This window comes from Rhyacophila brunnea, unplaced genomic scaffold, assembly GCF_057557595.1.
Source record: "Rhyacophila brunnea isolate RB1 unplaced genomic scaffold, BYU_Rbru_1.0 scaffold_16, whole genome shotgun sequence".
Lineage (NCBI taxonomy): Eukaryota > Metazoa > Arthropoda > Insecta > Trichoptera > Rhyacophilidae > Rhyacophila > Rhyacophila brunnea.
In genome coordinates, this window is record NW_028232816.1 from 14,213,340 (window position 1) to 14,240,449 (window position 27,110).

Sequence of the window (27,110 nt, forward strand, 5' to 3'; positions counted from 1 at the left end):
TAAATATGGCGTAGGTACCCCGGGGAGCACGCTTTTAATTAAGTCGTCGAAATGTAATAACGGCAGCGCTCTTGCAAGTCCGGCCCTGTGGACCAATTTGAATATACACCGACCATTAGTCTGTAGACATTAATAACGCTCGGCCTTATACAACATTTCAATACCTACTAAACTGGACCCGCTAGCAGAATAGTTCTCAGATATTAACGCAAACTTAAAATATGTACGCTTATTGCAATGCAGAGGCGTCTGGTACCTTTTTAAAATATAATTATTACATAAAATCAAGGTACATTATCAATATTATCATAGTATGAACTACAACTTGTCGAAACATGCATTGAGAGTATGTATTCATCGAGACCGTAATACATTATATCGAAGTAAGAATCACACACTCTAGTGCACGCCAAACAAGTTCTTGGGTAGTTGCTCCTGGGACACTTTCGACACAACTTTGAAGAGTGAGTAATACTCTTTGCGCCACGGTATACGCCTACATAACGGGTGTAGGACGTGGCGGGTGGTGGAGAGAAAAACAAGTAGGTAACTCAAATGAACTATTCTAGTATTTGAAATAATACATAATATATTATTAATTTACTTGATTTATTGCTTTAAAGATAACACGTCATACATAACTACTTTTCTTATAAATTTATTTCATGTGCATACAGTAAAAAAATTCACCTGCGGCGCAATTTTATTTAAACAGATAGAATGTATAATATATTTATACAGTCACATTCACATTCACATACAATACCGTGTTTGATCCTAGGGGAGAAGGAAGTTGAATGTTGTTTTCACGAAAAACAGATGTTAGCCACCTCCTGCTCAACAGATTCAACAAAGGTCCGTACTCTGGCTTTGGACAGGCATTGAAAAACAAAATGTAAATTTCCCAGACCTATGATTCGAATCCAGAGCCCACGACATTTTTAAGTGTTTATGCTTAGGGGGGCGATATTTCATGAGATAACACTGTTAGAATATTTATTAATTTAGTTTTTTTATTATATAAGGGAAAGTTTTTTCAAGTAGAACAGAATTTGAAGTTATCATATTGTTGCAATGTAGGTAGAATTTATTTCGATAAACATTATAAATATATAATGATGATTTTTTCAATGACATTATTAATGGACGACGCACTAAATACAGTAGCTAGCAAGTAAATTTGCGCATTCGCATGTATAGGTAGACGTCACGCAATTTCCATTATGCGATATCACGCATCGGGAATTTATAGCAATATGACCTTTATTGTAATGGCGTTAGAGCAGTGTTTCTAATGTCAATGTTCATTTGAGCGAACCCGTACGAACCGAACCATTCGGCAGACCCAACAAAAAGCATCAAGAAGTTATAGCAATATCACCTTTATTGTAATGGCGTTAAAACAGATTATGCCATTCTTTTCCAGATGATTCGTCCATATTAATGTCATTGGATTTTTGAAACCTTCGTCTATATTCTATGTAATTATTTCTCAAATTTGATTTTATGGCTTCTCACAATAGACACAGGGAGATATATGATACATTGGTATCTTACAAAGTAATCGTAAAACATGCATTTTCTCATAAATAAATAAAAATCGCGATGCCCATTTTATCTAACCTTAAATTAGAAAGCTCGATTATTTTGTTTCAAACATCATGAACTGAAAATACGATCAATAATTAAAGTTATAGTGTACGCAGTAAATACACAGTGATATGGAGCTATAAGACTTAATATCTTCTAATGGATTCAAGCTCTATACTATTCCATTTAAGTCGTTTTTTGCGACCCGGGTTTCGCCTTTTGGCATCTTCAGGCGCCATGTACACTCACCAAAGGTAAACACACACTGACAACGAACACTCTTAACCCTAGGTTATATAATAAATCAATACAATAAAGTAGGTAAAAACTCCAATTACCTACCTATCAAGTCAAAGGTCACAAAAAATACAATAAACAAATTATGAATAGTTGAAGTGCCAGTAAAAAACCTAATTAGTAAAAACCCTATCTTATTAATAACAATACACTAGATAGCATATTATAATAAATCGTCAAAACCTAATAATAGATCATTATTCTTTATAAACAATAAAAATACTACACTCAAGAGGTGTAAATCGTCAATTCTAAGAAAATTAATGGAGTTAACTAACGACTTAAATGGTTTAGTACAGAGCTTGATTCCATTAGAATTTAAATTCGAATTCCATCAAGTACCTTCAGTCGATAGTATTAATAACTTAATAGCTTGATTGAAGCTAATTGAATGAAAATTTGATGAAAAAAACATAGCTGAAAGTGTATAATATAATGGTCAATGAGAATGGTCAATGGGAATGAAACACTGCTATATTTTTTTATGCACTGGTTTAGTTAAGGGCTTTACCTTTGGATTACAAATTATGTATAAAACTAGGCTGACGGGTATGTGCACTTGGCGCGAAACGGTTTTGGTGATAATCGTTTAATACAGATACCGCGAACCCTCGATTTATAACCTCTCAAATTTAAAACGTCCAAACCGCGAGTCCACACTAATGACATCTACGCTTCAAAATTGGATACAAATGCGTTTACTTTCGGCTATCGCGTTTCCGCCTACGGCTCTACGTCCGCGGCGACGCCACACGTGGACGCAGGCTTCAGGGGAGCGCCGATTAATTGCGAGCGTCGGGGCGCTGCTGACAAAGCAAGTACTAAACGGGCGTGACTGGTGTTGTGCTAATTACGAGACTTTCTATGTCAAGGTTGGTGGCGCGTGTAACAATCTGTTTAATTTTCTAAGTGAAAAATAAAACAAGCTTGTCAACACATGTATGAGTACAAAAATAACCTTTTTTTAAAAACATTGAAGCGTAACTATCTAGGTTTGGACAGTTAGTATTCTGCAGTGGACAAAGTATACTGACAATATAATTATAGTTTCTATTTACAGAATGATGTCATTGGTAATTCATAATAGTATTAAACATTAAATTTGATCGGTTACAAAAGTAATATAGGTACACGTCATGTCATCATAGATTAAGCGATGGTGCCCATAGAACGCGTCGAGCGGGCGAAGTCGGCGTATGAAGTGTTTATTCATAACCATAATCACACGTCTCTCGCCGCGCATTACCCTTCACCTATGTAATAAGCGGCCCAAGCAGCACAACATAATTATTATTACAGCGCCTCTCATAACAAAGCAATAAAAATATTATATTATTTCGGGGCATGTAATTAATATTTACGACGACATTATTCAACCAGCGAAATATAATGACACGGAATAAAATAAAACAATGGATTCTCTGTTATTAAATAATGACTTCTCGCCCGTCGAACGACGACGCTTCCAGAGCGCGCTGTGTTCAATGAATGGACTGCATTGTATTTTCTTTCATTCGTATCGCCGAGAAGCCGAAAAACTATGATTCATGCGGCGGGCGCTTATAATGCGTCGCAAATCCAGTGGGCGCTGGCGTATTTGATTACGTTGTATTTTCGTTGATTTACGCGCCACTTGTGAAATTTTGCGCGAGAGCCACACTTGCTGCGTTAAGTGGGTTTTACGCCTTAGGGTTAAGTATTTTCTATACGGAAAGAAGAAAATTTTGACAGCTGAAAAATTATGATTTCGTAAAATCACGACATCATTTTTTGATCAGCAGTTCCAAACATTGTTTCGATGATTGGCAACCTTTATAGACTGGTTGGCGCTTAAAGAATACGAGAATTATTAGTGCTACGGTAGTAATTATTATAAATATACAAAAAATGGTAGATTAATAATAACAAACGTATTTTTAGTGGCCAGCCCATCTCGCCTACCACACAAGCCAATGGCCTCAGATGTCAGATGACAGTCAGATGATTTGCTAATCTCGAACAAATATGCAAGAGTTTGAATCAAAACTACACACACACCTCGTGTAAACAAAAATAATAATTTCTCTCGTAATAAAAATAATGTCCCATTATCATTTCGAGAAGTATAAGTACCAGAGCTGTTAGAACCTCCATTTTTAAAGGTTCGATTCCGGGTTCAGTTCCGGTTATTTACAAAAACGAATAAACTTACCCACTTATACATACTGTTGCTATTGTGAAATTCTGGTGCATTATAATGGTCGAACTAAATAATTGTTTGACCTAAACAGAACAAGTTTAATTTTTATTTATTTCAAAATTTCCGTTGTTTCTGGAAAAAAATTAAAAAATATACCAATACATGCGTTACTTGTCGCCTGGTCGCAAGATGGCTACCTGAAAGATAGACAGTTGAGGAGGGACCTATAGTAAACACGCCACTTATCTGCCCAGATGGTAAATTCATATTTAAACAAATGTAATAAATTAATTTTGCTACCGAGTGGCAATGCTCCGTTTCCCATAGTGATGTATTATGTAACCATGTTTTACTGTAAGTAACTTTCTTGTTTAAATGAATAAAAACAAAAACTACGTGATAAATGCAGTTTTTCTAAACGTTCAATAAAAAAATTTCAAAACTGTAAAAGTAACCATTTTTCAAGATCTCCTTATTAGTTGAAGCATAAAGACACCACCGTTTGTAGGTCAGACCACGACCGCGTCAATAAAAAAAACTATTGCAAAACATTACGTTGGAATGCATAATAAATTAATGAATATATCTTTTGGATTATGGCATGAGGTAACGAAAATATTACAATCTTTAAGATTTAAAAAAAAAACAGTAACCGGAAGCAGTAACATTTTAAGGGGTACTGGCTTTGATTTCCCATGGTTCCGGTTCCGAAATAACAAGGGTTTGGACTCGGTTTCATTCCCAGCTCTGATAAGTACACGTTTGCAAATAATGTAAACAGTAGGTGCGCTCCAATGATTCGAGATAAGAGACACACAAGTTGATAACTGTTTTGCAAAAAATAAAATTGTCTGCTAATTATAATTAGCATAACGGCATAAATTAAGGTTAGTATTCGAATTACTAACTTATCCAGATGAAGCTATAATTATTGCAGGATCAGAAGACAAACTCAAACTATCGATAGACCAAATTTATTTTATTCAACGAATAATTCACAAGATTTTGAGAATGTAACATTCCATAATATCGTACATACATAACTTGAAAAAACCTCAGATATTTTCAAAATCTTGCGAATTATTCGTTGAATAAAATAAATGGTTTATTAAAAACTGTTAGTTTATTAAGTTCAAATATACGATATAACTAAAATATTTGGCGAGAGCCGGGCGTCAGTTAGTAATTAAGGTAATAATTATTATTTCCTTGATTTATTACACTAAACCGATAGTCAATAATAGCGCCATTTGATACGCATTTCATGTATGATCTACTAACTTAAATTGTCGTAAAAATAGGAGGCTCGTAGCATAATTGCTCAATGCACAGTTAGCACGATACCAATGGTTATACGGGTTCATATCCCGTCAAGCATCGTATTTTTTTTTCAAATATTTATATTTTATTGATGATCTGAGGTGTTTTCAAGTTATTTATGTTCAAACTATTGAATTTTTGAAGATATCTTTTCATATTTCTGCAACTTTTTATCGTTAATTGATATCCGTATTAGCAAAGGCGATAATATTAATTATTGTTCCCCAAGTGGGCATAAGAAAATTATCGAAAGGTTCAAAGTAATTAATGGGCCCTAATTAATTGAGATGGATGGCCCGCTTAATTTGGTCTATCGCTTAGTTAAGTGAGACAAAGCGATGGCATTCGTCGCAATTAGAGAAACATCATGAACGAACAACGGCTAGGCAATCAATCGAATATTTTGGTAAATATATTTTTACTAAAAGTAAATAGTCAATAATCCAAAGATGTTGAAAAAAAATCTTCTTTTATGCAGTCATGTAGTGTGATAGCAGACTGGATACAATCTCGAATCAAGAAGTAGGTAATTGACAGCCGGCACTTTATTTTACATATTTATTTCAGTACTAATCAAATACATATCGACTACATAATCTACAAACCTGCACTTTTAAACAAAAGTGAGATCTTGATGGCTTTTTGCAATAAAGCATATTAATTCTCCTCTCCTATAAATAAACTCATAAACCTACAAATAAATGCGTTATCGTTCGTTCTTCACACAAAACAGCCAACTGCAGATCCCAAATTTCCAATATCGCAAATGGACCAACTTCACTCTTTGTTATTGTTAAATTCCGCTCGATAGTTTAATTATTATTAAGTTTTTTCCCTTCCTGAACAATTTGCCTAAATGGAGTTAGCCGGTTTCCAGATCAAGCAGTCGATTATGTACAATATACGCGGTAATAGGATTGACTTTGTTAACTTATTGGCCGATATGCCATATGCTTTCTCAGCCCAAAAAAACAAGCCTCGGGAAGTAACATTTTTGGATTGGCTAATTGATAATACAGGCGGATAGTGACTCACATTTTTTCCTCACCTGCCTAGAATCAAAGCGACAATGTTAGTGATTTCGTAGAGAGAAAGCACAACTTGTTAAAAACTCGCTAGTTTTAAATAAAATCAAACTGGACCTGCATTGGTCAATCGCGTTAAATTACAATAATACATCGATTCGCGGGTATTATCGATAGTACGATTATAACAATAGCTGGTGAAGCCTAAACGTATGCACGTGGTGGCAAAAAACAGCCACTGTGATCGCAAAAGTCTCAAAGTTGCCTAGATTTTTTTTCTTCCTGCCATGCAAAATGGTATATTGGTCAAACTCATTTTATAGTGAAACCACATAAGGCTACATCTTAAAGAAGATTCAACATATTTAAAATAATCCCATTATCTTTAGGGTGCTCGCACACGACAACAACTTTTGGTGCATGGTTGCTACATCAGTCCCGTGCAGCATCGCTTCGGGACAAGGAAGTGTGGCATTAAAATCTTTTCATTCTGACAGTCATGGAAAGCGGCCGTGCACAAACCGCGGTTGCATATACATGGCGGGCGGAGATGGGGCAACTCAAATCAGGTCGTATGCCAGGTGTTAGACGTACAGGTTCTTTGATCATGATAAATGAATGTGAGAAATATCGTCTCATTATCTACGCAACCAGGCACGGTATGGTAATAGGCAGGGGACAAGTTACAGACACGCGCATCACTCTAGCAAGAAGAATCTACGAGCACGTTAAGATCAAAACTAAAACCACGAACAAAATTACCAAACCAATGATGTTACAGTCCTCTCAACATTCCCTTCAGCCTTGCAGACAGCGTACTCCAAAGTTCGCTGGAGCAATATAAAGAGCGGAGCTTTTGAATGGAGCTTTTGAATGGTCAGAACAACGACTAAACATAGTAAAATCGTATATATATATAAATAGCTTATTAGTTAAGCGAATGGGATAAAATGCAATTTTTATTGCAAAGGTTATTATAAAATATATACTGTATACACACAAGTTGACAATATCTCGTAAAAAATCAAAAGAATGAAGCCAGTGTTTATTGCAATAGTCCACTAAAACAATTTATGGAAAAATAAATATTGATAATTTTTTGTAAAAATGTTTTATCAGGTTGTAAACTTTTTCTCTGTGTGTAGACGGGTTTAAGCCCCCAATACGAATGTATGATCAAGGAAATGCTACGCAGTAAATACGCAATAATGTCACTGCGTTAAGTAAAACAACAGTAGAGAGTTTTGTTATACGGGAACGCTTTTTATTAAATAATTAGCCAATTAGTTGTTCCTAAAAAACAAAGTTAAGCAACCGAGACAACGGCGTTTGCCAAAATTGTTTTGATTAACCCTCCCACCACTTAATAAACACTATTCTAATAATATATTGTAATAAAAATGTTTAAAATGTATATTTTTATAAACACGAAAGTGAATCGATTCACGCATATATTTAAAAATAAACATAATAACCAAAACTAAACAGATGTTTATATTCTAATGCATTTAAGTTTTGTACTATTCCATTTGAGTAATTTATTGATATATTATCTAATTAGTTAACTCCATTAAATTCCCAATACGTTGCCACTGTTTTTCCAGTATTGACGATTTACACCTCTTGAATGTAGTATTTATTGATTATTATTAAATTTAATGATTATTAGGATTTTGACGATGTAGTATTATTAGTTAGACACAAACACTATTCATAATTTGTTTGTTATATTTTTTATTGTGATCCTTGACTTAATAGGTAGGTGACAAAGTTTTTACCTACTGTATTGTATTAAATCATTATATAAGTTAGATTATATTTGCAATCGGTGTATATTTACCTTTAAGTGAGTGCACATATTGCCTGAAGATGCCGAAAGACGAAACCCGGGCCGCAAAAAACGACTCAAATGGAATAGTACAAAACTTAAATCCATTAGATTTTATATTTAAATTCCAACAAATACCTTCGGTCGATAGTATTAACATGTTTATAATATCTAAACAGCCTAACCTAGACGTGGATAGCTTTTCCTAAGGTATTATGTAGTATTCATATCACAGATAATTTGTTGATTGTAAATTTGTTTTTGAAGGACAAGATAAGGAACAGCACGATATGAAAGATAGTGAAAAAGCAGCTAGAACTAGTACACACTATACAGCATAGAAAACTAAAAGATTTTGGACACACAATGCGTGAGAGATAATACAAAGGAGAAATGCATTGAAGTTAACGGCACCATCAAATCACATGCGGCCCGTACCTCACCTGGTAATAATCGGGTGTTTATGTAAAGTATCAATATTTTTTTAAGATTTTCATTGTCTCAAGAGCATAGTAGATATGGTATAGTTCAGGGGGGGGGGCAAACATTTCCGATGAATGGCCAAAATTCAGGAATTCAAAATGAGCGGCGGGCCGCAAGTAAAATAGGTACCATTTTTATAATGTACACTATCTATTAACAAAAAAAATAATCTAATGAGAGGAATGGAACTGTTTTACGTCTTTTAACATTTTTTTAAATTCCGGTGTTAATTTTGTAGTTGAGAAAGGCATTAAAAGATAAAAACGTGAATCTTTTTCAAAAATATAATATTGCTCGCGGGCTGCAGAAAATACGCGGCGGGCCGCGGTTTGCCCGTGCATGGTATAGTTGATGACTGGATGGAATAATTTTATAAAACCACAAACTATTGTTCCATTTCGCAGCTTTGTGGTGATTATTTTGATTTGTAGAGAGGAAACGGATATAAAAAATAACAACATACCTATCTAAATAGTCGTAAAACCCCGTCGGATAAATCCCCTTACAGAGTTTAATACTCCAACTGAAGTATAAATTGTGAAAAAAAAAACCTAGAGTAATATTATATTTTCTGCAGAAACGAAAATATCACAAAACAAAAACTAAGCCACGGTGAATTATTTTGATTTTATTCCACAGCCGACTAACTTACTTTTACCAAAGGTCCGGCGTATTCTTCGCTTTTTCGACAAGACAAGGGTCAAGCGGAAATACTCACTTGTTACGGACTACGCGTAGAGTGGCACTTGTCACTATTGTCCAAGATCTGAAGCACTCCCAGTGTATGTTACATATCAATCAATTTCAACATAAGTGCGTCAACCTCTTTACACTGGATTTAATCCAACGAGCAGCATACAAGTCGGAAAGACCGCAGTTCGTTTCACGCATTATATTATTCCCATTGCGAAATTTAAGTATTTTATAAAGTTTATCCGTCACTTTGTATTCACCGTGTATGCGAATTATTTGACACAACATGTGTTATCATGTTTTCTTTTTAGTCATTGCCTCATTACTGATCCATGCACTGCCGTATTTCCAACTCCAATAAAGATCTTATCGCTCCATTGATTTGATCCAAGTCCCACTATCATGGCTACCACAAGGGGGGCTAACAGGGATGTAGCAAATGGGGCCCGGACCCAGGAGGGCCAGCGTGGCGGGTCGATCAGATATGTGAGATAACTCACATCACAAATTTGCGCTATTTCATAAAAGGCATATTAACATTTAAAAAATGAGGTTTCAAGGTGCAATTTGAGTATTTTTTGTTGATACTCGATAGCTCCATAATTCAAGTAGGTGTATTAAAACTACATAAAATCGCTAAAAATTAACCGAAGGCCCTTACGTTTACCTATAACACAATTCTTACAACGCTTCTGCTGTGCGTCACATATGCCATTATACTTAGCGATAGGTAGGGCGGCCGCCAAAGATCTTGGCCGGGGGACCCATTTTAGGATGTGGGGGCCATGCCCACTATAGTCAAACCATAATACGAAACTGTAAATATCGATCGTAGGGCTAGTTATTGTTCATACGTCGAATGTAATATGGTAAGCTATTTGTTGAAAATGATAATTATTTCATATTTAAATAAATGGTAATATTTTGAATAAAATACATAATCGAAAATCTTCATTTATTGCAAAAAGGTTACCGCGTTATATTTGAAGATAATCAATAGCTATCACTACCATCATAGCACGCAATTTACTGACATGACCTTGATTTGATCGGTTCACCATGAAGATACATCCTTCATAAAAAAAATATTAGCATCTGCCAATCATGCCGCGCGCATCAGGGGCACACGAAAACAGATATACACTTTGAAATGTGTTACTAGAACGCGACTTTTTCGTCAAGTTTTTAGACAAATCTTCAACTTCCTCATGTGAAGCTTTTTGCTGTCGTATCTTCTCTCAAAGGTGGCTCCGTAGCTTAACACATCCAAATCAAGAGGGAGAATCCAGAACACTCAATATTAAATTCACCAACAATACAAGGTGACCGTGCGCTCCAAGTGACATAACCATGACGGTGTGTACGCGGTGACCCAGGAGCTAAGTGTATGGGATGATTTCTGCCCATCATCAACAAGGTTAGTGGCCGGAGTTTCCAAGTACACCCTACCCCTACAAACAACCGACCCAAATATTACAGTCCATTAAAACAGTATTACTCTCAGATATACATCCAACTCTCTTAAGACTACAACTTTATCATTAATAACAACACGATATTTTTTCAATCATAAAAATGTTAATGATAATATTATAACTATTATTATAGATTAATAAAAATAAATTACTTTCGCCGACTGTGGAAAAATATGTATTTTAAACTGACTTAAATAAAATCACTGAAGCAACATTTAGTGATATTTTTAATAAAGTACTTACCTATCACTGTTAATTTATAAAATTAATAAATTGCTAGTATTTTCCAGAGGAGTATGTATTATATACACGTACGAGTAATATTTTCACTAGCATAAATCCCATGATCAGAATCTTTTCAGACCTAAATTGTGACCCAATATTAGTTCTACCACGTGTACGTCCAATCAATGACATTATTATGTATTCACGCACGTAATAATAATTTTCATAGCACATTTTGTACAGCTTACATTGCGGAAAGCAAGTCTTTGAATTTTCACGGCACGTCTCTATAAAATTGCCCCGACGAGCATTAGATACATTTTTTCTCGACATAGCGCTTCTTAATATTCGCGAGTTGTGTTCCAAAGTAAACACCACATCCATACGTTGTTAAACCAAAGACTTATAAAGAAAACCTTTTCCATATAGACGGAGCCTAAACATTTGAAATTGAAGCGAAAAAATGAGCACAATAATGTCGTAGAAGTAAATTTTTATAGCCACGATTGTAAGTTCGTTCAATGGACATTGAAACCAAGCTACTTGCTACGGTAAGTACGGTGAGCTGTACTCTCTCTGCAACAATTGTAGTGTTATGGTATCTTTACACGGGCTTCGTAATAATTATTAGTACTCGCACTAAAATCGACAAGCCACGCGTCAGTTGAGAGAGATGCCAAAGTTTTCAACGCGCATTGCGAATAAAAATGCCGCACCGGTTGTATGCTACCGTTCGAATGAGATGGACGTGTTGTTTGAACATACAACTACCACTAAATCTCGGACTATGATTGATGCAGTATTTGGTAGACATTTATAACAATAATCATGTATCATAAATCGATAATTTAATTTTTATGTTGATAGTAAATAGATGCTTATTAAACATACATATTTTTTGAAAAATATGTTAGACAAGATAATATGTACTAATTAATTATTTTTTTATTCAACGAATAATTCACAATATATAAGAATGTAACATTATAATTATTGAACATACATAATTTTTGAAAACACTTCTGAGATAATAATATATTAAAACCAATAGAAAAAATCTTTAAAAAAAAAAGTAAGACACCCCGCCGGAATCGAACCTGCATCTCTCGGGTTTCGGGCCCACGCACATAGATCACTATGCTCCGTATTTTTAACATTCTCGACGGAAGCAGTCATAAACTTTATCATTGTTTGAGAACCTTCTCTCGCAGTATCGACAAGTAAAGAATAAAAAAGACGTGTCTCGAGTTGGCTTCGCTGGCACACCATCTGATAATTTTCACGACAGTCACATTTTTTATATTAAAATTTATGAAAGAGAACATATTATTATTAAAATACCTGCCTCCCAGGTAGGTACATCACATATGTTTTTTATGGAAAGGTAGCCCAAAAACCCCATTGCTTACATACGTACTTCTTTCCATATATAATAATCTTCTATGATAGTAACTAGAGCAGTGATGGCGAACCTATGGCACGCGGGATGATTTTGCATGGCACGCGAATTTTTTATGTTTTTAATAGAAAAAAATTAAATACAGGTATAATAAGTATAATAATTTAAAAATTATTTTATGTACATAAAAGTTTTACAAATAAATATATATTAAGTAGGTACTTATAAAATATTAAAAATAATATCAACATTTTCTAAGGTTTTTAATTACATTTTTAACAACAATATTTACCAATCGATGCACAAACGGAAACTACGAAAATGCATAAATGACAGATCGTATTGTATAAAAAATAGCAGGCAGATAGATACTGTTCAAGAATAAGCATTACGTTTGATTTAAATTGCATAGGTCGGATTTAGATTTTATTCGTCACACATAATATTATCGCACTGACCTCAACAGGCGGCGGGAGAAGCCGCGCCGCGAACCTCTGATCTTTACCGATTTACAATCATTTAACAATGCTTGAGACCACTGTAGGGAGAGAATACTTCATAATATGATCAGAGCAATTTGTCAAATTATGCGTAAAGAACCAAACAAAGTAATACAGTAATACGCGTGAACTCAATTATGTTTTTTGAACTTTTTTAATAGAATTCTTATAACTATTTTTTTTATTTTTTCATTATGAAAACTGATCTGCACGCTAGATAGTAAAAAAATAATATTTGGGAAATTTTGGCATACTTACGTAAAAAGATTAGCCAACCCTGATCAAGAGTAATGTTTCCTAATGTAAACTTGTAGGATTCGAACAAGCCCTTCGCCTGCCTGTCGAATATTTTCACCAGTTAAGTAATTTGAGTCGGTTGGCTTAATTATTGGTCAAAGAACTTGCCAACCAAACGGTAATAATTATTATGTACTAGAATCTCACTCGCTCCTAGCTTTATTCTAGGATTTTTATAATACGTATATTTTTGGGGCTTTTTCCAAGTTATATAATATATGAATATGAATTAGCTTATTCGAGAGCATTGATTTGCCGGCAGTACGTATGTTTGGCTTGAATTCTGACCCCGAAAGCCCAAACGCAGATGAAACTAAATGAAACGTTCGGGAATCTGTTCACCTACGGTCAAAGTAATAGATAATCTTACATTCATAAAAAAATATCGTAAAAGACATCAATGACTAATTGGTTTTCACCACGAAGTATTTGTAAATTATTCAATACGATATGTGTTTCACTCATATAGTGAGTATTATTGGGTATAAATCCCAAAATGAAGATTAAAATATGTAAATAATAGTGACGAAGGGTGGATATAGACTGTGGAGATCTGACATCAATAGTGCACACTAAACTTTGTCAGTCATACTTATTTGTTTTCTTTGAACTAAGCATAAAAATTGCAGATGACGTAGGTTATTTTTTTAAATTAAATTAAACCCTAGCTAAACTAAACCATAATATTTAAGGTAGGCTGTGGAGATCCGGCAAAAGTTTTACAAACTTTGTCAGTCATATCATTTATTTGTTTTTGTTGAACTAAAAATACGAATTGCAGATGATGGGTGAGTTTTTAAAATTCAATTAAACCTGCCTCAACCAACCCATAACAAATGAAAAAATGTTCTTCTATCTATAAAATATCTAAAATTATGTATGCTCTGTCCAAATAATTTTAGATATTTTATAGTTTGGCTTATTTCTTTCTTTTGACCATGTCCGATCCTAAAACGATCATATGTGTCAACACAGGGTGGAGGTTTGTATTTACATATTTACGTTTTTACGAGAAATGGATGTCAGCCACTTGCTCAACCTACTGAAAATTCCAGACCCAGTATTCGAACCTAGGATCCAGAACATTATAAGCCGACGTGTAAGCCGTTCGGCCATCGTGGGCATTTGGTTTGGATTAGGCAGAGTTTAATAAAATTTTAGAAACTATCAAACACTATCTGCAATTCGTATTAATAATGACAACGTTCAGTGTCCACTATTTATGTAGGATCCCCAGAGCCTAATTCCAATTTTCACCACTGGTAAATAACATACGTATTTTAAATGCTAGAGGAGAGGGGAGACAAAATATTTATAACAAGGAAGAAAGGGGACAGCTGGTAAAATTGATTTTTTAAAATCTTCTTGAACCGTTCCAGAAATATTAATATTTAAATTTCGACGTTGAGTTATATATATATATTTATTAATTACTATGGCTTCTATTTATGAAAACTTTCATTTTATTCAATTTGTATATAAATATTTAGTATTGTTCGTAATGGAAATAATAATATAGTCCTCGTCATATTTTTCGCGGGTAATATTAAAACGTCAACTCAAATCAGACAAAACGTCATAAAATAGGCGACTTACCGGATATCCGCTTGATATGCAGTGACGTGGTAATGTTGTTTCCCATCTGGGAGACGTAGCTGTCCTTCTTTCCGGGCAGGTGGACGCTGAAGCCGTCCGAGTCCATGCTGGCGCGGGGGGCGGACCGGGGGACCTCGGCCCTCCCGCCAAGGCCACCCCCCACCCCGCTGCCCCCGTTGCCATTGCCCCCAGCTTTCCCTCCAAGCACCTTTGGAAAATAGAAATAGTTTTAATATTCATAACGTCATTATTGTTTTCCGATGGAAATAAGGGCGACATAATATATTTTGCAAACATGCATTTAATTTTGTGTAATGTATAATGACGGGGTCCCGACAAAACCGCCCGGACATTATCGCTCAGACATTACCGCCCAGACATTTTTTATTTTTACATAATATTATATTTTAGATACATACATAAAAAATACATACGAATAAAGATATAAAAAAAAATTAAATTATTTAAAATTAAATTTCAATATTGTGTGCTAACCTTCTTAAATATTCTAAATAAGAAATACTCCCATACAAAGGCATTAACTAACGGCTCGTCTTAGGTAAGCGAGTTTGGCGGTGCGTTGAGCGGCGCGCGCAACTCAAACGTATAAACGTATAACCAAAAAAAGACTTTGTCTACGAACATTTTCGCACACGGTTATACGGTTGAGTTGCGCGCGCCGCTCAACGCGCTGCCGACTTCGCCCACGTAAGACGCTCAGTAAGATTAGTGTTAAAAGCTGATGATGTTATTACTCTACTAATTGATGCAAATGATTAAATCTCAAATTACATTGAGTATCGTAAGTACATATGTAAATGTATATCGATACGCAATTCGAAGAACTAAAAACGCACTTGTTTTATAATTTTTTGTATTTTTCGCGGGCGGTTTTGTCTAGGCGGATTTGTCCGGGCGGTATTGACGAGTACTGGTACGGGCTCAGTTGGTTTGGAGGCAATGTCTGGGCGGCAATGTCCGGGCGATTTTTTCGGGGTTCCGTATAATGACATGATGTTAGGTTAATGTTTAATGTTAGGGTCTAGGACGATTTGACGATGGGTCAACTGAACGCCACACAATTCGAAAATAAATAGACGTTAGGTAGGTACTTATAGGTTTTTTAAAAAAATATTTAATATTATTATTTATATTTAAATTATTAGCTATATTATGATTTAAAAGTTGGTGAGAATTTAAATATGCACACGAAAATAATGATTTAATCGTGCATATGTTTAAGTTCCAACGAAAAAAGAGTTTTCTTTTTTATTTTTATATAAAGCCTTAGCGATAGCGCTCATAGAACGCGTCGAGCGGGCGAAGTCGGCGAATGCAGTGTTTATTCATAACCATAATCACACGTCTCTTCCCGCGCATTACCCTTCACCTATGTAATAAGCGGCCCAAGCAGCACAAAACAATTATTTTTAAAGCGTCTCTCATAACAAAGCAATAAAAATATTATATTATTTCGGGGCTTGTAATAAATATTTACGACGACATTATTCAACCAGCGATAAACTTGGCACGCAATAAAATTAAACAATGATTCTCTGTTATTAAATAATTGCTTTTTGCCCGTCGATCGACGAGGCCTCGAGCGGCGTAATTTTGGTAGCCGTGTTCAATGAATGGACTACATTGTATTTTCTTTCATTCGTATCGCCGAGAAGCGGTGATTCGCGAAAATACGATGATTCATGCGGCGGGCGCGTATAATGCGTCGTGAAATCCAGTGGGCGCTGGCGTATTTGATTACGTTGTATTTTAGTTGATTTACGCGCCACTTGTAGAAATTTTGCGCGAGCGCCGCACTCGCTGCGTCAATGGGCTTTATGCCTTAGGCATGGTAATTCTCAATTCGCAATAAATAAATATTATGTTAAGAGTAAAATGTATTAAAACTACTAAGTAGTAGGATAGAAACTGATTAAAATTCATCGTCTACGTTCTGTTTACGTGTCTACGACAGTGCGGCGTCCAATTATCCCGTCGTCCAGTTTTCCTATTCCCGGGTTGTTATACTACTGGGGACATCTCGTAACAGAATCACGAAATATGCACTATCCACAAGCAATACAAACCAAAATAAATATTTGAAAAAATATTGATTTTTACAAGATTATTATAGATTATTGTTTTGTATCATTGAAATCGTCACCACAATACTACAACTAGATAATAATTATTATGATTTGGTCATTGTTGGGAAAATGAAATTTAAACTTTACTTGATTAACATAAATCCTAATAAATAAAATGAAATAAAAATAGAAAATTGTGCTCGTCTAATTGGGAACAATTAAATAATGTTCAATTGTATGAAAAAATATTGTAGATATATTATTTTATTTATTTAATGCATTTATGGTTATAAAATTATCTAATATTTTCAAACACAGAATGAATACAGTTCCCATTAACTTCTGATTTACCTAGTTTTACCATTTTGTAGAGAAGGAAATGTAAAATCATATTATTCAACAGCTATCTCAAAAACAGTGAAAATCAAATTATCTAATAATTCTAGTATTGAGGTGACGAAATGTAATTGAGCGTTTGTGTAATGAGTAATTTTAAATAATAATTTATGTTTTTAATATATTTCAAATAATACAATATTGTATAACTATTCGATGTTCTTTATTCCCCTATATATACGAGTATATTTTATGTGAACGAGTTTTTGATAACCTCGGACATAAATCACTGAGATGAACACATGAAAAATAAGGGTATTTCAATAAGTTAAATACAGATCCTTCAAATAAAGTATAGTGGTTTTTTCAAGTAGATTTTAATCAACTTTTAATCGGGAGGTCCAAAAATATACTATCGTAGATATTGATAGAAAATTTATATAATTAAAGTAGGTTCCATCTTATGGTTTATCTAAAAGACCATAATCGTGGTGAATCATAATTAAATAATGGTAGACTTCGTTGCCTATGCATAACTCCATTGGCTACTTTATGATGTAATTATAATTATTACATATCAATTATAAAGCATACCTGATCCTGAGATCCAGTGCTATCCCTGTGTCCTTTCTTGTGGTCGAGGATCATACTCGGCGTACAACCCATCTTCACAAAACTTTCTACACAAACCGAACACAAGATAACTTGAAACTTCCACGAACAACTCGAGTTACGGAAGACACATTTTCCACAGGCTCCGATGTCATTCAACAAACAACAACATAACAAACTGAAGAACAATAAGTAATCCAACAACAGACAATTCAATTATTGTCGGTATTAATAATTATTAAACCTACCACTTTAAGCACTGTAATTTTAAAACAAACACATAATTTAACTGAATACATATTAATAATTTATAAATTTTATCAACATTAATTTCTTAGTATCTTTCATTTACGATAATCTCAGATATTACCACTTTATAATCGTAATAAATAAACGATTGCTTGAACTCCATTAAACATTAATTACATAAAACATTTAAAAATTTGTATATATTTTCAATAGCTAGTTAAACATGAAAATGTCTTACAATCTAACAGTTGCGATTTTAAAGTTTAGACGTTTTAAAATCATTCAATTGTTTTTATTTTTATTTTTATAGAACGATGTAAAATTCGAATTCATCGAGAATTATGGTTGCATATAGAACTTTTCATTTGCAATTTTTAGTCTTTATATCAAGTTTAGAATAATAAAATAATTGCCAAGATATCTTCATATAAAAATAATTACAAGTTAAAAATAACTTTTTATATACAACGATTTTAAATTTTCTATTGAACCATATAAACTTGACTTGACTAGCTTAAACGATCAAAAAAATTTGTACTTGACATGTCATATTGATTTCCATAGTAACGCACGTATATATTAATAATTTAGTTGAAGGACCCCAGACCCCCCTAGCAATCAATAATGGTGTCGAAATAACTTTTCATACAAAACAGAATTAACTGAAAATGAATTCAATTCTACTTAAAGATGGCTAAAAGTATTAAAAGAATGCATTGCCATCGTGTTATATTCTAAAAGTTTCAAATGTCTAGCTAGTCGGGAAGTTAATTAAAAATCGATTGCAAGATTTGTACCGGACAAAGAACCACCGGACAAATAAGAATACGAGCTAAGAAAAACATTGTAAAATGGAATTGAGAATAAACAATGAATTTGGTTTATGTTGAATGCATATTTGTACAAGACATTGTTTGCTTATTCAGGGGAAATTTTTAGTAACGTAATTCCACATAATTTTGATACAGATTATATTAAGATATAATATACTTATTTATTTAAATAGTGTCCATTTTTTAATAATATACCTATTACCAATATAATATTTCCCGAGAATTATTGAGGTACTGAGAATTGTAGTAGCACAATATGTGAAATTTAACTAAACAATAATAGTTAAAAGCGATTTTCATATCACGACATTACCACTTCTTACGGAAAGTTATATATTGTAAGCAAGTTACAACTACAGGTTTATATTGTTAGTATTTCCGAAGTAATGTATATTATATCTATTGGCAACTATTTTGTTCGTAGACTGAACTATTTGAAAACGAGCCCTTATTTACAGAATATTAAAACTAGCATTTACGATCACGTACATATTATATTTAAACTTTCAAGTAAATTCACTCAAATTGGTCACAGGTGCATTTAAATTCTCAACTCCTCAATAGTTATGCCGTTACGTTCAACGCATATTCAAAATGTGCATTTATACGACACCGTTTTTTTTATACAGACTTCGTGTATATTTTACCATCATTATTAGTTGAAATTTAGTATATAGATATTATTACCCTTATTATGGAGATATATAGAAGGTTTTATTCAGACATTTGTAGCTATGTTTTTTGAAATTGGCTTTATTTTCCAGGCCGTGTTTCATTTTAATTTTTATCTTCCGGAACATTTTCTTGTTTTTGTCCCCCCCGTAGTCAATCCCTTTCACCCCTGCTTCTCGCCCTTTTTACCCTTCTCAGAGAATACATTATTTTCACTCTTCTATCACTCTTCTATCACTTTGATTTCGAATTCTCGAGATGCGACAGGATCTGAAATGAAATGAAAACAAAAATATTTTAGAAATGTTTTTGCAATAAAATCATTTTTTTTTCACAAAAGTCATAATCAAAATATTGTCATGCAATTTTATTGTTATTAATGGTCTGCAATTTTTGCATTTTTTAAATTCCAAAGTCGCGGGATTGAACAAGTTTGAATCCCGAGATTCGCTTTCACGTAATTTTCAACTGACCAAAATTTATTTTTATTATCTAGCTTTATACTCGCAGGTGTCTAAGGTAAAAAGTTAAGTGCTGCATTCCTGCCAAATTTTAGCTTGGACTAGAGGTGTGATCGAAAATTCTTGAGAAATGTATTTTCTTCGATTCAGAAAATTCTAAATTTTCGAGAAAATATCAAAGAAATTGTCGAGAATTTGGTAAATTGTTACTATGCAAAAATAAAAAAGAAAACAGTTGAAATGGGAAAAGGAAGCTGCCGATCGTAATCGGAATTTAAAAAAAATGGTCATAATAATTCAAAAAAATTCTGAACCAAATTTTCTAAATGTGTCTTTTTTCACGAGAATTCTCGAGAACATAATTATGTTTGAGATTTTCACGGTTATTGTTATCGAATTTATAGATTTTTGGATTTTCGCCGTGTGTACTTCTTCCTTCTTTCCTCGACATCTCGGGCTCGTTGCAGAGGCCATTCTTGAGAAGTAGTACGAGTACACGCGTTGAAAACCCAAAAATCTATAAACAAGATAATTCTCGAAAAATGTGAAACCAATATCAAATTCTCGAAAAAAACAATATTCTTGAATTTGAGAAATCTTGAATGTCGAGAAATGAAAATGTCGTGATATCACAATCTCTAGCTTCCACATCGCGCATACATTCAGTTTAACATTGATTAGCCTATTTTTTTCCCATTCTTATACAAACTATTATCGTGATCATTCTAAGGAAAAGGAACACTGTACTAAATTTAGATTAAAGTCATAGAACATATTCATAGATACAGTAGCTGATTACACTAATAATAATTCTCACGTCCACAATTATTACGACATGGTTTCCATAAGTCACAATGGGCGAAATTAACAAATCAATCATCAATAATTTATATCGAATAATTTTATTCCAGTTTTTATACGATTCTGTGTTGCCAGTCAACTCTGGAGCCTTGATCTGCGAATAAAGAAGCTATTATTTTATACATGGTCCCGGTTAGGTATACTATTGCGTCAATTGGAATAACAGCCACAGTAAATGTATATTTTGGTTTCATTGCGTACTCTCTCGGGATATAAATCAAATTGATCACTTTATTTACGTGAAATTCCTTCGGCTTAAACCACGTCGTATACTTTTGTCAGTGTATATGTAGTGTCGAGAGGTGAGCGGTAAATATTTTCCCCGATAATAACAACAATAATTGATTCTAGAGGACGGTAATTTTGTAATTCGCAGGTTATGAGGTTAAATCCCCCGCTACTGAAATAAATTCACATGTTAATAATAATTTTAATCGTATAATGCTACAAATACACTAGTGTCACGTCACGTGATTGCACGTGAGGTCGCGGTAAGTAAGGCAAGAAGTGTTATAGTGCCTGTACACTGCAAGGATTTACTGGCACTAATACTGTATAAATTGAATTATCGCGATCTGTTGACACGTAAAAACGACTGTCTCGCCAATCCCATTCTTCATTCGCAAGCGTTGTTGTTTTTGTGGTGCTATTTGACTGATTGTGAGAATTGGAAAACGTTAAAAATGCTCTGCGCGGTGAAGTTCATTTTTTTCTCCTGCAGGTTCGCCACTATCGTAAGCGCGGAGAATTAGAAAACTGCTGATTTTTTTAAATCATACATTCAATCTTGCAACTTGCACGATAATACGTGAATCAGAATCACACTAAGGTCACCTCACGCGTATTACGTCACAACACCAACCTCACGCGTGATATAATATTTTTTTTTTGAAAATTTACACACCTTTGAGGCATGTGGTCTTGCGTTTCTTTGATCTCATTTAGTGCTGACACCGCGACTGGCGCGTTTGGAGTCGTTGGCCATTAGATATAATTAACGTGTTATTTAAATAAGGTAATTAAAAGGTTAGCAGTGGTTGCGGTTTGTAAGAGGGTTTCAAATTTATTATCAGAATGTTTTTATAGGATGTCAGTTGTTATTATTGAATGTTCTAATAGTGATAGGACATGCGCGCACATGACGAGATGGAAATGTATTTCTAGCATTATGTTATTCAATGAATTGGTGATAATATAGTCAATAACCAAAATCTACCTCCACATGAGGTGATGAAGATCCACACCCGTGTAGAATCAAGAAAATAATCCAAATTCGTTTTAAAATTGACAGTTTTCACAATGTTAAAGATACGTCTAACTTATGTAAGTACTTAATTCCGATTTCTTGCCATATATATATATATATAATATATATATATATATAACTAACGCCTAGTATAGACCGACCGATATATAGAATTATAGTATACCTAAATTGTTTAAAAACTGTTTACACGCAGTGATCTTGTTTGTTTGTATTCCGCCTCGGCATTAACAAAGAAGCAAGTTTATTGAAAACATGTTTACAGTATTTTTTTAGACTTTCGTTTATAATATAGCTATGCATTGTATTGTGAGGTGATACTTTGAAGTACGCAATTTTTTCTGTAACTACATTTTAATTTAATTTAGTTTCAAACAAATGATTTTGCACCTGCATTATATACCTATGTATAGCAACAAAAGTTTATAATTTGTTTGTGGGAAAATTTATGTCAGTATGTACTAGGGCTTAACAATAAACATACAACTTTAAAATTGTAACAGTACCGTTGTTCAGAAAATGGTGATTTTCTGTAATTAAAGTAATTGAAGAAATCTAACAATATTTTATTTTATTCAGCTATTTCCGCCTAGAATCTTGATAACATGGGGGTGGTTTAAACAGACTTCTTACAAGAATCAGACCATTGAAAAACAACGTATTTTGATAAATTCTTCAGAAGTTAACAAAACGATTTGTGAAAAAATCATAGTTTTAATACGTTTATTTTTAATTAAAAAAATTATCGATTTTTATAAAAAATTAAAAATGTGTATAACTTGATTTTTTTATTTATATCGAATGGAGTTTTAATGCAGTCACAATACCAAAATTTGCTTGCAGAAGCATTACGCTCACTCTTCAAATTAGTACGACTGTGTTAGTTATGCTATACTACTCAACCACTGAGAGATTTTTCTGCAATATAACGAAAAGAAAAAGTATGTCTCGAAACCTAATAATTGGAAATGTATGGACTATAAATAAGAATGAGAAACATCATCCCTGTAGTTGAAGGAGTTGAAGGAGCTTGCGGCAGATAGAGTGGTGTTGAGACGTTTTGGTAATCAAGACACAAATTAGGGTTGTAGTTTTAATGCACCCATTAGAGTTGATCCTTGGATAGAAAGACCACGTAAGGTAGATTCTGGTGGGGGCTTAGGTGGCACACTTAACCCACGCAAAAAACGTCGCTCATCGCACTCTCTAGTTTAATACGAGCAACGTTCTTATTAGATGAATTATTTAACGGAAATGTTTGCTTTAATTATCTTGGAAAGTAAATCGATAGTATATTATTTTTTTTATATTTTAAGAAGGTTAAGACCAAAAAAAATAAAAAAAATAGTAGATCAATTTAGAAAACGCTTCGGTGAATATTAAAAAGGCCAATAGTTAAAGCTTGTCGTAATTAAGTATGACTCCTTTAGCATAGTGTAATAAGTTTTTTTCTCAAAAAAGTTTTTTACTATTGGTTATAATATATTTTCTCAGAAGTGTTTTCAAAATTATGTATGTTCAAAAAAAAAAATAGTTGACGAGTGGAGTGAATAGCGAGTGACGTTTGACACAACATCGTATGATAATAAAAATTGATAATAACACAATTGCAAATAAATAATTGATTTTTATATTCATTATTGAATATACATAAGATTTACAAAATATTAGATTCTTATTATTGAAAATACATTTTTTTGAGTCTCAGAAACATACATAATATTATAAAAATCCTAAGAACCCTTGGAAAGGGTATTTTCTTGAGGTTTTTCAAAATTATCTGTAAAGATATTTTAATCATTTCATATGTTGAAATTAAATTTGTATGTAAATCCCTCATTTCATACGAGTTATCCCACGTTAGTTGAATTGTGGGTGTCGTCCTCTCCGCTTCATTATATTTAACATGGATAAATTTATTGTTGGAGCGACGGAGATTAATATGCCTAATAATTAAATGGATGTTTATTTCTCGCCCAAGCTTTGATGATCTCTCTTATGTGTGTTTATAAGTCTTTTGATTGGTATTTAGTCCAATAAAAACATGTCAGCTTTAAATATATGTCTCTAATATGTCAGCAATCGTAATTATAAGTCAAGATACTTTAATTGCCATATAAACAGAAATCTAGTTTCTAATTTAGAACGAATACTTTTAAAATTTTCAATTTAGAACACCCAACCTAATAAAAAATAATTACAAGATAAAAAGAACTTTTTATATACAACGTTTTTAAATTTTCTGTTGAATTATTTTGCTCAATGTGCTCAAACTTGTACTTGATATGAAGTAAATAAAAAACAAACAAAGAAACAAATATAGAATACTGAAATGTCATTTTGATTTCCATAGTAACGCGCGTATATATTAACAATTTAGTTGCTAGGACCACACACTTAGCAACCAATAATAGTGGATTGGATTACGGATTTCTTCCGAGATAACTTTTCATACAAAACAGAATTAACTTAAAATGAATTCAATTCTACTTTAAGATGGCTAAAAGTGTTAAAAGAATGAATTGGCATCGTGTTCTGATATATTCTAAAAGTTTAAAATGTTTAGCTAGTCGGGAAGTTAGTTAAAAATCGATTGCAAGATTTTTACTGGATAAACAACCACCGGACAAACAAGAATACGAGCTAAGAAAAACGTGGTAATAATAATTACTTATTCCTTTTTCAAATATAGATAATAGGAATGTTGCCAACTTTTGTATTTAAGTCATATTTTATTTACTTGCATAGCAATAGAAACAATAATATTATTATAATATGCCGGGTTGTCACGTGGCGATTTTTGTCGTTCGACTCTTTGTTGAACGTTGAAAAATAAATCAAATCGATTTAATATGAACCAATAGTCAAGATGGCGTCAAGTGGTAATTGATGCTTTTAAATTACGAATTAAAGAAAATATCCATGAAAAAGCATAAAAAATGTGTGTTATAGTACGGTTTGATCAAGCTGCTATAATAAGTCCAAAATTAGTAATTAACGATTTGATCTTATTAAAATATTTTATTGGATTCATTTATTAGACAATTGTATTAACAGTTATTTTACATACATAAGTTGACAGTATGATATCTGATACAAGAGTGCCGATATATTGGCTAGACTAGGCTGCTTGTGGTATATTCACACGGACAACGATTAGGGGAGCGTCTCCCTAATCAATAGATTTTACACAAAATCGTCATAACTATCGACCCCATGATATACATCACAATTTATTATTACTTCTAACCACAACACTTACATACCTACCTACTCTGTAAAATCACACAATAAATCGTATCTATAATCGTCACTTAATCTTAAAGGTATCCCTTATTTATTGATATAAAAACATCCCTTGTAATATAACATATTACTGTGGGAATTTGGTCAGTTATTGACTTACATTGAATCATATTATATAATTATATTGATTCACATCTTATATATAATATTAATAATATTTCATAACAGTATTCAAGTCGAGACAAGCTCCACGTACCGATGCGAATTGTCATCACTTTGGGAATAACTGGATTAGACTTTAGGTCGATTTTAATAAAAGTATCTACAACGCTGATAAAAGATTTTTTTGTACTGTTTTACACACTTTGAAAAAAGCCGATAAACTGGATTATTTGTTAGGTTAACCTAACCAAAACTAACCTAACCTTACCTAACCTAACCTAAACTAACCCAAACTAACAAATAATCCAGTATATCGGGTATTTTCAAAATATGTTTGCCGCTGTATTCCTGATAACCGAACAGTACCGATTTTTTCCCCTAAATACATAAAAATGGCGTGGAAGTAAAAATATCGCAATAAAATGTTATACTAGCATGTATTAAACCTTTGACTTTGGGCAAGAATTTCAAACTGCAATCGTGACAGTCAGATATAAAATTAAAAATGTTTGGGAACTTTGCTGGCAAGACATTGTAGTATTGCTAACGTGACTTGCATACATTAAAATACTTACTATACACTTTTAATGGGCAGTTTTGTCGTTAGGATCGTAAAGCTATAGTTAATGTCACTATTAATACTAATGGCTTCATTTTAAACTTTTTTAACACATACTGTACTCATTATCATTGAATTTGGCAGGACAATGTTTCTTAATATGAGAGCATTTACATTTTAAAGTAAGTACTTTCAATGTTATTTGAATGAATGGAAATCTATCTTTAGTAAGAATCATTACTCCATTTTGAAACTGACGATAATTTTTAGTAAAATCTATTTTAGCCGCACTACCATAAAATAACATGATAAAAAGGATTGTGACTATAAATTTATCTCAAAATACCATAAAGTAATGTAAGATGTTAGAGGAAGTGTTCAACTCAAATCGAATGTAGCTGCACATGTAGCATGAAAAATGCAGCGCTCGAAATAGAAAATTTTATGAACTGGAGCGCTCGATAATTTCCCGAAAATATTAAAGTGTGCCAGTTTTATTGTTATATATTACCTACCCACCTTGGATGGACAAATAAATACAATATCAGTATTTAAATATCTGATGCGCATACTTAGTGACGGTTTGTGCAGGCATAGACTTTCAGTACCGAAGACGAAAAAAAACATTTTTTTTACGAAATTATATTACAATTATAATGTAATTATTATTAATTCTTGTCTTGTATGCCATCCATAAGTAGCGCATGATTTGTACAGTCTCACTGGACGTCACTGCTTTATACTAAACATGTATAACAATGCATTATTTGTGATCATTTCATTAGTGTACTTTGTAATATTTCACAATGACTGTCTGTAGATTCCGACATTGAAAATGTCGGAAAGCGAAACCTGAATGCT

At 33.1% G+C, this 27,110-nt stretch overlaps 1 protein-coding gene across 1 annotated transcript in view; it reads right to left on the bottom strand.

Moving 5' to 3' along the window:
* Pde8 (phosphodiesterase 8) overlaps positions 1–27,110 on the bottom strand; it is a 460,289-nt gene that overhangs the window by 363,969 nt on the left and 69,210 nt on the right. The window contains exons 2-4 of the mRNA XM_085943675.1: positions 19,712–19,966; positions 17,925–18,201; positions 14,908–15,115 (exon numbers count right to left, since the gene is read on the bottom strand). Of these exons, the coding sequence (XP_085799801.1) occupies positions 14,908–15,115; positions 17,925–17,996 (280 nt within the window). The 5' untranslated portion in view covers positions 17,997–18,201; positions 19,712–19,966. The remainder of the gene's footprint in view (positions 1–14,907; positions 15,116–17,924; positions 18,202–19,711; positions 19,967–27,110) is intronic.